Below are 12,819 nucleotides of genomic sequence, written 5' to 3'. Positions count from 1 at the left end.
ATATAGACTCTCTCTTTTCTAGGAGTTACAACTAGCCATCACAACTGTAAAGGAAATAGATTTGAAAGGAGATGACAGATTTTCAGCACCTGACCCTGAAAGTAGTTAGAATCTATTCCCTGACTAAACAACTTACATTTTGCCATCTAAACTTGTCTTCAACTCTCAAATTTCTTAGCTGTAACTGACCACAAAGTACAGTTTTCAGGTAAGAATAGCCACCCTTTGACAGCTCACCTTCACATAATATACATGGAAGATTAACTACTATATTCTATTACAGAATACAGTGCAACAGTTCTATAGCAGCTCAAGACATTTAATGTTTTAATTCAAATGTCTTTTCCATGTATGACTATTTCAGAAGAACACTGTTTTCCAATCAATAAAGGAACAAATTTAGGCAGGCAGGTGAAAGAACACACATTATTTACATTGGGCAAATGACTTTTCCTAAAAGCGTTGCCCGCATCAAGTCCTCTGAAATAAAAGCTAATAAGAGCCTATGATTATGCAGGTAGTTGTAGCTGTATTTACCCACTAAAATGGTGCTGAAGAGGTACTGCCTGCTTTTGTCCAATTTCACTTGGAACACGCATGTAATTTATGTATAGAACTTCAAAAAAAAAAAAAGGTAGCACCATACTGTCACTTGAAGCAGTTGATGTCTGGAAAAGGCTTTGTGGAAGGTAAACAAGGCTTTTCACATATTCCCAGTGAAGACAAAAATTTCTTCCCCATTCTCACACTTCACACAAAAATATCATTCCTTACAAGTTAATTACAATACTATCTAGAAATAAAATAAAGTCTTAAAAAGAGTTTTTAGCCCCCACACCTGCAATTACTGTTTTGAGTGGGGGAGAATGGGGTGGGGAAGTTGAAAAACATATATAATCCTAAACAATTTCAAGTGCTTGATATTTTCTCCAGTTTCCCCATCATGAGCAATTCTAACATCAGCCATTATGAAGTTTAAATGATATGCATCTCAACTGCTAAATTTAATAACATTAAATGTAGTTACTCAAGATTTCAGTTCTCCTGTGCTTGATGTTCTACCCAATTCACAGTGCTGCCTCAGAATTAAAATTGTCTTACCAGCTAAGTAGCAGTAGCTAACACGGATTATTGGCATGAAATTATACAATTAAGACAGTTATTAGCAAAAATATATTCTTTCTTTAAAGCTATTTTCTGGCTTAGAAACTTTCTTATACAGAATAAAGACTATCTAATTTTGCAAATAGTACCTGAGAAGAGCTTAAAACTGTTTGCCTTTAGATGCTGTCATTAAAAATTAATCCATTTAAGATTCTATTAAAGTGCTAGTTTATTTATTAATGAATTAGTATTTTAGCTAAGTTAGTTCCTCACCATTACATGAAAAAAACATTTTGCTTACTTGTCAGGATTCTCCTTGGGTGCTGGGAATGACTGTGGATTCACATGAGCCAGTGTAATGAATTCATTCTTCTCCAGGTTTCCAACTAGAATACGGATTTTTGATTCCACCAAGCCCACCCTGCATAAATGTCATTTATTAGCAAGTTCTCATTAATATGAAATAATAGAAGTATCTAACATCATATATCAGGATAAAATCCTCAACATTCTCCTTATACTAATATTTGAGACTACAAATGAACTAGTGCACTATACATGACAGATTAATTCAGATCAATAAACCAAGTGAATGTGTTACATTAGTTTTTGTAAGGGAAGCTTTAGAATGCCCTGAAGCTCTCTTTACGGCCTGATTTTACAAATGGAATTAAATAGCAAGGTGTTACACATCAAGTAAAAGGCAGTCAGCAAGAAACTCCTACATATTCCTCCAATATTCTTTTGGCTTCAGATGATGAATTTTAAAGTTGAAATTCCCAATACCTGACAATCTTAAAACTTCCCTAATAAAAGAGAGCAGAAACAAGGGAAAGAGGCATTTTTGAGAAACAGTATTTCAAGAAATTGAAAACATACCTCTTCACACTGCTTATTAAAAAAAAGTGCAGAAGGCTTAAGAAAATAAGATTTGTAAAGTGAACCTGACAGTGCTGTAAAGAAGCAAAATTGAAGCAACAGCCTTCACTCCCTTGTTCTTCATTTTTACTGTTTTTCAGAAGTGTACCATCTTCATCCATTTAATTTTGAAACACTGAAGCTCCACTTTCTTCCAATAAAAAGATACTAGACACACTAGATATTCCCTTGCATCCAAGGTTGACAGGTTTGTTTGTTTTTGTTGGTTGGCGATTTTTCTTTTAAATAGCAAGCATTATACTCACCATTCTAGTCGCTGTTTTTCTGTCGGTGCGCTTGCTAGAAGTACAATATAATGCCTTTGGAGATAAAGACAATATGCTATTCTATTTATGCTTCTAAAACTAGACATTCAAACCTTAATATTAAAACTTTGCAGTAAGTTCTACATTGCAAACTACAGATTATTAGCTTAAGTATATACCCTATAATAAAATGAAGCATTGTTAAGTAGACAAAGGGGCTATGTCCCCCAAGCATGTGACTAATGGACTTCTCGAAACAGTTCAGATTTTAGGGACATTTGCAACTACACTTTAATACCAGTAACCTTAATAAAAGGCTAGGAACATAGCACTAATTGGAAAACAGTACAGATATTTCAATACCTAATGAGATGAGGGATTTAACTGACTACTAGAGATTCCTTTCAAGTAAAAACAATTGTTCACAAACATCTATAGATGTCAGTTGTCTTAGTCGCAACAGTATTTCTGAATAGTTAGAAGAGTGGTTAGCACATACGCATTCATTCAAAGTAAGAAATAACACCATCAAAAGTGGTTTAAAGAAATTTTATATCTGCATTTGAGAATTGTCTGAAGACACTTATCTGAAACTTCACAAGGAATGTTTCCTCTGATGGTAATTCTTAAGCTCTCAATTATATTCCAGGATAATCAGTGTATACCCACTGTAAGTAAATTTCAAAGAAACAGTATACAAAGCAAGAATGGTATTTTAAACAAAGAAGCCCTAGGACAGTGGAATGGGAGATGATTACTTTTAACTTGAGTTCATAATGAGGAAGGTGGGGGAACCTTAAACATCTACAGTCAGGTTTTTCAGAAGTTTAGCTGGGAAGTCTTTTAACATCTTAAGTCATCCAACTTAGCACTACTCTATACTGATACAGTATATTTAGGTACCTTCAGAGCAGGATTTAAACAACAGTAGTAACATGAGGGCTTAGACCCTAGTACATATACCTCAAAGAAACGCAAGGTCAATGACAGTGGAAAAACTATGGTGCAAAAAGAGTCCTCTGATGCTATAGGCCTTCAAATTGTAACAGCAGATCCAAATCAACAGATCATATCAGTAACTACGTGTTTCTGTACTTATCTTTAGGTGGCTAGGGAATTTTATCTACTTATTTTTTGCATTTTGGCAGTATTAACTGCTTCATACAAAAACATTAAGCAGTTTTTCCTGTTATCTTATTGAAATCTTCATTTTAGTTACTTGTAGGATACCATGACTCAATCATTTATATTCCTTGAAAAAAATAAAATAAGGGTCCTTTACTCAAATTCTGTATGAGAAGTTATTAATTTCTAATATCTCTTTCTTCTAAGGAGCACTAGATATACAGCGATCATCCATAAGATTCCTACATCATACATACCACACACACTTGCAGAATGTTTCATTTAGTAGGGAAGACAACTTAAGCTTTTTATTGTTTTTAACCATGTATGAACTGAAAAAGACAAATCTCAAATCTGCAACTATTTGAAGAAACTCATTTTCCAGTTACTTATTAAAAGCAGCAATTTGAAACAAACTTCTGAAGAACAATTTCAAAAAAAATTGATTGGCTATGTCTAAAAGCCTCAGCTAGGTGGTGAGCACCTAGAAAAAAAAACTTAATCCTTATTTATGAAAATAAGTCTAATGATTAGCTATTTTTGCTCAGGTAGTGCTAGCTGAAAAAGAAAGAAAAGGAAAAGATGCAATTTCCCCCCTTCCCCCCAACTGTTAAACACTGCTGAGAGGGAATTAATCACTGGAAATCTGCTATTGCCATTTTAAGTAAAACTTAAATAGCACAAGCTGTTAAAAGTTAAGACATACTTAGTTTTAGAGTCCAAGGTCTCACTGCTAAATTTTACAAAGACAAGATTTGGTATCAGTTCTTCATTCATAGTTTTATCACAAAGAATATGTCTAATTCAGAAGCATCCATTACTTTATGATAAAGAAAAAAAATTCTGAAGTTAAGCTTCTACCTCTCGATGGTGATTTTTAGATGCAGGATATTATTTTGAAGTATATGGGTTTGGTCTTTGGGGGTTTTTTTGTTTGGTTGGTCTCTTTTTTTCCTAGAAACTGGTGCTGTTTCTCTCCCACTATCTCCCTATAAGCATTATGTAGATAATATGCAATTGTCTTACACCACTAACATCTGTACCTACAAAAAACCACAGTATTTTTAAGAGTTATACTACTTTCTGAAAAAACTGAGAACTCCCGAACATGTTCATTTCAATTTTTCTTTATTAAGCTGTCCAGGATTTACACTTTAAATTACCCAGTGCTTTAGATAACGTCCTATCAAGGCAAGCGTTCAAAGTACCTTTTTAAAAGGTATGTTTATATTCTACTTATTTAGCAGGATCTATGTCTTTATAACAGAGAAACAATATGCTAGAGCTCATTAAATGAGTGTTATCTCATCATCATACTTCCCTCTTGGTTTTAAGCTCTAATAATTTCATTCTCATGTAACACTTCATACTCGTGTTATATCCATATGAAATTATTGTCATTTCCCTGTAAAACACCATATCCAGCAAGTATATGTTCTTTGTTGTTGTTTCCCCCACCATCGGAAAAATTAAAACCCACAAAAAAGGGCAGATAACACATGCAACTCCCTAACTCCAAGTAATTGTTGACACTAAAAATAACAATAATAAGTAAAAATGGATTTTCCCATTTTCCCAATTTCTAATGGGCTCCTGCCATGCAGGTATGCAGTAGCCTCCAGATTTCCTTAGTCACATATCATTGAAGTTTATTTTAAATACAGCTAACAAGTCAAAAGTGTTTACGATCAACATAGATGTTTAGCAACTAATTGCCATTGAGAGTGATACAGATTACTAAAACTATGCTTTCAGAGAACAAAATAAATGTTTTTAAAAGTATGTCTCAGAGAAAGGATCAGATCTTCTCTTATCTGGCAGAGCACTACACACTGCTTTGAATTTCAGCATGAAAAAGTCACGACATCTACAATTTAAACAGGAAGATATTGCGAAGAAGGGGAAAAAAATCTGAAACATCTAGCTTTCAGATGGAGATTTGATCAACAGAGCCACATTTATGGCATACTGATGACTGCATAGAATGCTTTTATTAAGACTACTAACCAAAGCTTTAAATTAACTTATTAAGGTAAAACAGACAAAATCTTGGGTAATTTAAATTAAAGCAGGCTCCATAATACCATTCCACAGTTTAAAAAAAAAAAAAAAAAAAATTAAAGCATTTTGTGCAAAACATACAAACCCTGGATATTTAATGTTGTCAAGAGAAGCTTTTATTGCTAAAACTGATAAAATGGCTAAAGCAGGCACACAAAAAACTATATTAAAATGGAGATTATTTCAAATGACACTTAGTGTTTCCTATTTTTTCCTAATTTTGAAAGAAAGAAAACGCACTAGGAAACTTATTAGCAACCTCTTGAGCAGAAACTGATTTGTCTGCACCCATTTTTAACTTCAAAAAATAATATAACTTTACAGTGCTCTTTTAAGTGTTTTCAAACTTAATCTCCAAGGTACAACATAAAAGCCATCCAAATGTTTTAAAGCTTTTATCATGCAAAAGGTATAGAAACAAAACACAGACACATTATGAAGGTCATCAGTCTCTTTTAATGGGGGAACTGTATATTTCAATCTTTTTTAGATTAGTACATAACCAACCAACCACCCAACACAGAAACAAGTGTAAAATATATTTGATCTTGATTCAAGAAAAATGGGTCTCCAATTTCAACTGAGGGCAAAGAAGATGTAGTCCGTATTTTAATAATCCATATTTATTATAAAAATACAACTTTCAGCAAGTCCATATACATTTAACAAGCTTCTGCCCCACAAGCATATTACTAGAAACCCTAAATATGTGAAGTATGAACTTCAGTATTTCCCTTAGAGACATTACAAAATTAGAGAAACTAGGTGTGAAAGAGTATTAATAAAGAGCCAAAAGCCTTAAGCTTTAATGAAAAAATCTAGTAATAACTAGTACATCTGGCAGTTAGTCAACACAATTGCAAAAATATCTTTTATTATCAGAGTGAACTGTTGACTGTATTGACAGAAGAAAACACACAGTTTCAAATACGTATTCATCTTAGTGACCTTCAGAATTAGTTCTTTTAATATCTTGTTTCCTGGGAGGCAAGACCCATTTTTAGAATGCTTACTGACACCACTAAAGAACATTTCTGTTAGTCAAACCAGCTGATATGTCTTCAATTTTGTTGGTAGCATACCAATTGTATAGTTAACTGGTGACATTCTAAATATCTGGTCAGGGACTAACAGGTTTCTGAAATACATGCTAAAGACAGGGGAAAAAAAAAAGAGTATCTGAGGAAATCATTGATTTTCTAAGAGAAAGCACAATAGCGCATTCACTCCCCCTCTGTATAAAAAAAAAATCCTAAAAAAACCCCCACTTTTTGGGAGTCTAATATATGTATATTTAAGATCCTGTGCTACAGAGCATCATTAGATATTTTAACTGATAAAACTTAAAATATTCTGCCATGCCATAAAATACATACTTGTACTTTTGAAAGAAGTTTGGAGCTTCAAAAAGTTTGGACCACTCTGCCTTACTCAGCAAAATTTCATCTGTGATAGCAAGACCTAAATTATAAAAAAACATTTAAACTTTTTTTTTTAAATACAGTTTAGTACCCAGAGTAAAAACAGCTTATTAACTTAGCAAAGGTTACTACAAATCATTTCCCCCCTTCAAATTCAAAGGAATTTATCAACAAGCTTTATATTCCAGTCATACCTTAAGTGGTCATTAGTTATACAAATCACATTATTAAAAAGAACCTCAATAAAATACATTTAGAAATGTATGTTAATTGATCAGACTGATGATTTCATGTATTTTTGCTTTGCACTGTAACACAGCTCAACTTAATCTTTTGTGTATGCCACAGTAAGTACTCAGTCCAAAGAAGATAGAGATCTTTTTCCTTGCAGTACTTTAGTCATCTCTTGCGCAAGGCATTGTACAAGGCAAAGAAACAGTGGGACAATAAGCTACTGCTCTGCCCCAGAGAGCTACTGGTAGTTGCTCTCTGCATCATGTCTACTCCTTGCTTTGATAACATCTTCTCTTATCTACTATAATTATCCAAGTAGATTACTAGGATAAATCTAGAAGACTCATCTCTGAGCAAGTATATTGTCTTGTATTAGGCCTAGAAACAGCCATCAACTGCACTAATCTTCATGTGGCATGACACAACCTAGAGACACTAAAATAAACAAGAAAAAGATACTGCACCACTAATTCTCATTTTCAGAGCACAAGGCATTCTAATTAATTACCCTCAGTTTCTAAGAGTGAAGGACAGATCTGCAGAAGTCTACTGAATTTGGAACTTCAAGCCACATAAGCATAACAGGCCAAGTTCTACTTCCCTCGGAAGACAGTCTCATGTCAAGAAGCTATTTAACATCCTCCCACCTCCCCCCTCACAAAGCATACCCACAATGGGACTATTTTAAATCTGTTTGAAAACATTTATATAGAGAGCATAAGATAATACTTACCTTGTTTAAATTCCTCAACCATGACCATCCGTGTGGAAACGGAAACATTGTAGGTAGAGTTCTGCTGTGGGTATGCTGGTGTTATTATAGGCATAAGATGGTACCTATCACTGGGGTTTACCTATATATAACAACAGCCAATCAGTTTTCTTCAAGCATACACATGAGTTAAAAAATTTGGATTTCTCCCTTCACTAAAACTGAGTCTTAAATTCTAAGACCTTAGTTTGCAGACCAAGTAAATTTACCAACAGTTCAGAGAAAGTTTAGAAAACAAGGATAATGCTTTCACAAAGGACATCATTCTGAACCACAGTGATGTGGGAGGGCTGTAACCTGTCAGCACATCAAGATCAAGTTGCAGGCATTTCTAAGTCAGAAATGCCAACTGAATAGAACAGTTTCTCTCTTTAATAGAAATTAGCTTGTGAACACATCAAAACAAGGATACCTTATCACCACATGAGCACCTTCAGAAGAATGACTGTCTTCAGACCTTGCAAAAAATATTTCATACTTTATTTCTGTAAAGCTACTGAAAATAGAGCCAGCTTAAGATGAGAGGCTCTAGGCAACCTGACAGAAGCATCACATGCGTTAACATATCTTTTATTAAACAGCACACAAGGAAACAAAAAAGAAGGGACACAACACACACACAAAATACGTTTAAAATAGCATTAAGGTAGCAATCTTGTAGATGGTAAATTAAAGATAAAACCCTGTCATTAACTTACCCCGCTTTGTTTAGCTACTACAACACAGACAGTTCCCATCACACACTGACCTCAAACCCCCTATCCCAGGAATAACAGTAAGACTCAAGAACACTTTTTCAACTGTCTCACATTATTTAAACGTGCACTTTTGTCAATGAGAAAAACAGATTTGAAGTACAAAAGGGCATACCACTCAACCTCTGGTGCTTACACTATTCACCAAAATAGGATTAGTTGAACACCAACTATTCTAAAATTGACAAAACAGCATTGAACACATTCACACTATACCCCACTGAAACCTCAGAATGTGAGCTGTGCATCTGCTTCAAGCTGTTTTATTGACTGCCTGAAGGACATTAATGTCCAATGTCTTTAATATAAGTGCTACAAAGATGGAGACCAGATATTATAAATAATATACAAAACAACTGAAAGACTTCAAATTACGATCTTCTTTGGTCCAAGATGAAAATACACATTGCTACAACTATATGGAACTGAACCTATTCAGCTATTGACTGCTGCACTGAAGTGAATTCAATATACTTGCAAAAGTAACAGGTTTCAAGCTCAAAGCAAACTGGTTTAAGATAAGCAGTTTTTCAGAAATGCATTGCTTTAAAGCGTGTTACTAATTATGCTGAATATTTATTAAGATCACTTATTGCAAAAGTTGGGAGTAGAAAAGTACATTGTTCAGCAAGTGTGCTTCAAGCGGTCAGTTCAGAAAATTAAGCTAACTTTGTTTCACACTCAGGAGAACTAGAGGTTACCTATAAAGAAGACATAATACCAAAATATTAAGTTTAATAAACCCATAATGAAGTTCACCTAGGATTCTTTAAGCAACTGAATTTATTGTACAGTGTGACTTATAGGGGAAAAAATAATACACTAACCCTTGGGTCCCATACAGGCAAATTAAGATTGCATTCTTCTGGCTGTTTCAATAGCACTGGATTTGGCCATTCCCTGTTCAAAAAGATTGTAGCACTGAATAAGACTATTGGATACAACCATGTATGTTCAACAAACAATACTTTTGAATGCGATCCTTCTTAACTCTGCTCTCAAGGTAAAGCATCATTTCCTCAAGACTAAGCTGGTCTAACTGGGGTTGTTTAAATTAGCTGTATTGCTGAACTACAATACAGTTGTAATTAGCTTCTCCAGGGCATCAGAACAATAAATTTTCTGTAGTCCTGGAGCTTTATAAACAATGGCTTAGGTAACTAAAGTAAACTCCTCTAAATTCATCTTGAAATATACCTATCACAGAGAAATTCCTCTATGAAGATTGACATTGGGTCCATCTTCAAGCTAGCTGTTTCATGGACAAACTACAGAAGCAGCAGCTAGCATGATTACAGCATTATAGTATCATTACAAAGCATATGTATTAAAAAAAAATCCAATCAAGACAAAAAGAAACCATGCTTAATAAGACACTGAAAAAAAAAAAAAGAAAAGTAACACTTCTTTTCTTCAAGTCGTCTCTACTCCCATGAGTAAAGTTATCTTCCTATAAAGAATAGAAGTCAGTTAATCTTTCGGTATTTGTACGTTAATGGTCCTATGCTATGCATATATAAAATGGACAGCCGTATAAGGAACACATTAAACAGAGCTTGCAACCAATGTTCCTCTACTAGCTTGGTGTGGCAAGATATTACTAAACACTAGGTACCTCAAAGAGGCTATAAAGCTTATGGATTCAAGACAGTGGCACTGTGGAAGTTATCTTCGTGTTAAGAAGGAAAGACACTACACTTGAAACAAAGCAACAACTTGGTACAATGATTCTTAAAATCTGTCAATGTCTCATGAAGAATATAGGTATCCAGACATGCTCTTTCAAGAAAAACAGTATTCATTTGTAATCTGCAAATACACTTTTGTCCCCTTCATTCTAAATTTAATTGGAATGTTCCCATTGTTCCCATCATAGTTACTGAAACCACCTTGCTGAAGTAACTAGCTCAGAAGTAAGAAACCATATGTAATTCCAAAACACCTACCTCTCCACACCAACAAGATTAAAACCCACACTTTTGCCACTGGTTCTCCTGAACTGCATTTAAGCTATCATTTTCCCATTATCCCAGTATCCAAATATTAAGACTAAATTTGGGGGTGTCTGCTCTTATCTTGCACTAAATATTTTATCTGAAGAGTAATGTTGAGTTACAACAAATACTTAAGAAAATTTTAATTAAAAACGGGGCGGTTTTGTTTTGGATACTTTAAAAACATGTTAGGTTGGATGACTTATTGAAAAACTCAAGCTAACAACTTCCTGGCAGCAAGAACGATGCTTATAACTACCATCTTAACCTAGGGAAGAGCTGAAAATGGTACCATAAAAACAGGACTAAAATTTAGTGTCTACAAACAATTTTATTTTAGTGTAATCTAAATTTAAAAAAACAACAAAAAAAAACAACAAAAAAAACATACCATTTAGAAAATACCAAGAAAAATTTATGTACAAGAGTTGATGCTATTGCATTTGGATAAAGCTGGCAAGTTCTTGCTACTAGCATAGCCCAGGAAACACCGCCAAGGAAACCTAGTATATTGGAATAGATGTTGTGGCCTGTGGATTGAGAAGGAAAGAGACAAAAGGAGAGAGTTATCAGTAACTGTAAGAGTTAATGAAAATTTCACAAATTTTGGAATAAAACTGCTTACGTTTTGCCCACAGTTTGATAGCTCTCAGTGTTAACCTGAAGTTGTCAATGTTTGGTACTAGATGCAGAATTTCATCGGTTACCCGGCAACCTGCCAAAAGAAAGAATCCATTACGCTTGCTGCCTCCGAAGTTTTTTGCTTGCTTACCCTCCCTCACCTTAAAACCTATCAAACTTTTTAGATCAGTATGCTGGAAACTCATTTCCTATTTTGATCGCTTTTGTTTTGAATTAGAAAGTTTAACATACTTTCATCTGATTTTTTTTTTTTCTTTTTTTACTGTTTTACAGAATGACTCAGGAAGACAATTCACGCACACAATAGTTACAGTTTTGGACTGCTACTTGATTTTCTGTTATTAATGCACTGTACAAGCTGTTTAAGAAACAAACAAGTTTTAAGTTCTGCTGTTAAGGGATTACAGGCAGTAAATCACAGGACGTGCAGACAAATTTAAAAAAGCATGAGTCTTCATGGACCTACAGAAAACCTGGAGGTCACAGGTCAAACCTTTGCTTGAATTTATGAGAACAGGCTAAAAAGAATAGTTTTTAATGATGTTTACATTGATGCGATATTTTCAGGCTTAATAACAACATTACTGATGACAATAACTGCTTGATTTTTTTTTTTTTTAAATCAAGAATAAGTAGCTGTTCATTGTTATTAAATAGTTGCAGAGACCTGGTTGCAAGAAAACAGTATTATCTAAGACTAGGAGTTCCTTTCAAAGCAAGTAAGAGGCAAGAATGAGTTCTAGAGACTGCACAACTGTGAATTTCACAAAACAGTGCAAGTTGCTGTGGTAATCTCAAATTATCAAGTTTTCAGCTCATAACAGAAATCACCGATCTCACATGCTCCTCTCCCCCGCCAACTTGCATACAGGCTGAAGCCCCTACCGTCCCATGCATAAATAACCATTTTTTTAAGCTGCAGTATTATAGAAAAGTTAAGGGTTACACAGGCTGGTAAACTACTAAAGACCTGACCTCAAATTCACAGTATTTTGATATCCCCAATTTATCACTGAAGCAATTTTGTGTATGTTTATGCATATTAACACACATACAAGTTAAAAACATGCACACATCCTTATTTATAGAAATAGACAGTGCTCCACACAAAAGTCTTGCAAGTCCCATTAATTTCTAGGCAGCACCATTTACTACCCAAATAAAAGACAAAAATTTATAAAAATATGGCCAATAAGAAACAACCCTTCTCTCCAAAAAGATATATAAAACTGGCTATGACTTCATTTCCAAATATAGAGTTGCTGTATCTTCTGTCAAGTCCACAACTAAACTACTGTATCAAACAATCTAGGATACTTATTAAAAATTAGATGAGAAGTTTATATGCAAAACTATATACATACCATTAAGACTTCGTATGCATCTAATGTCTAAATTTTTAAGTAGGCTATCGTCTCGTAGGTCTAAGTCCTCAGGAATAGTTTGCAGTGCTAATCTTGCAAACAAAATATCAATCTTGAAAAAAAAAAAAAAGAGGCAAGACATTAGAAAACTGTTCTTTCTTCT

At 34.1% G+C, this 12,819-nt stretch overlaps 1 protein-coding gene across 10 annotated transcripts in view; it reads right to left on the bottom strand.

Annotated features, from left to right (window-relative positions):
- The window catches only part of PAPOLA (poly(A) polymerase alpha), a 49,083-nt gene that overhangs the window by 16,547 nt on the left and 19,717 nt on the right, over window positions 1-12,819 (bottom strand). For 7 of the 10 annotated variants that reach the window (XR_008234560.1, XM_052783108.1, XM_052783102.1 and 4 more), the window contains exons 7-14: window positions 12,657-12,768; window positions 11,276-11,365; window positions 11,042-11,180; window positions 9,484-9,556; window positions 7,863-7,983; window positions 6,851-6,935; window positions 2,289-2,342; window positions 1,406-1,525 (exon numbers count right to left, since the gene is read on the bottom strand). Coding sequence is in view for 9 of the 10 variants with exons in the window: in XM_052783108.1 (XP_052639068.1) it covers window positions 1,406-1,525; window positions 2,289-2,342; window positions 6,851-6,935; window positions 7,863-7,983; window positions 9,484-9,556; window positions 11,042-11,180; window positions 11,276-11,365; window positions 12,657-12,768 (794 nt within the window). In the remaining variant the exon portion in view is untranslated. The other 3 variants (XM_052783109.1, XM_052783110.1, XM_052783111.1) reach the window with 3 other exon arrangements.

Source organism: Harpia harpyja, chromosome 3 (genome assembly GCF_026419915.1).
Source record: "Harpia harpyja isolate bHarHar1 chromosome 3, bHarHar1 primary haplotype, whole genome shotgun sequence".
In the NCBI taxonomy this organism is placed as follows: domain Eukaryota; kingdom Metazoa; phylum Chordata; class Aves; order Accipitriformes; family Accipitridae; genus Harpia; species Harpia harpyja.
The sequence above is the reverse complement of the archived record's forward strand: the minus strand, read 5'-3'. Positions and strand labels throughout refer to the sequence as shown.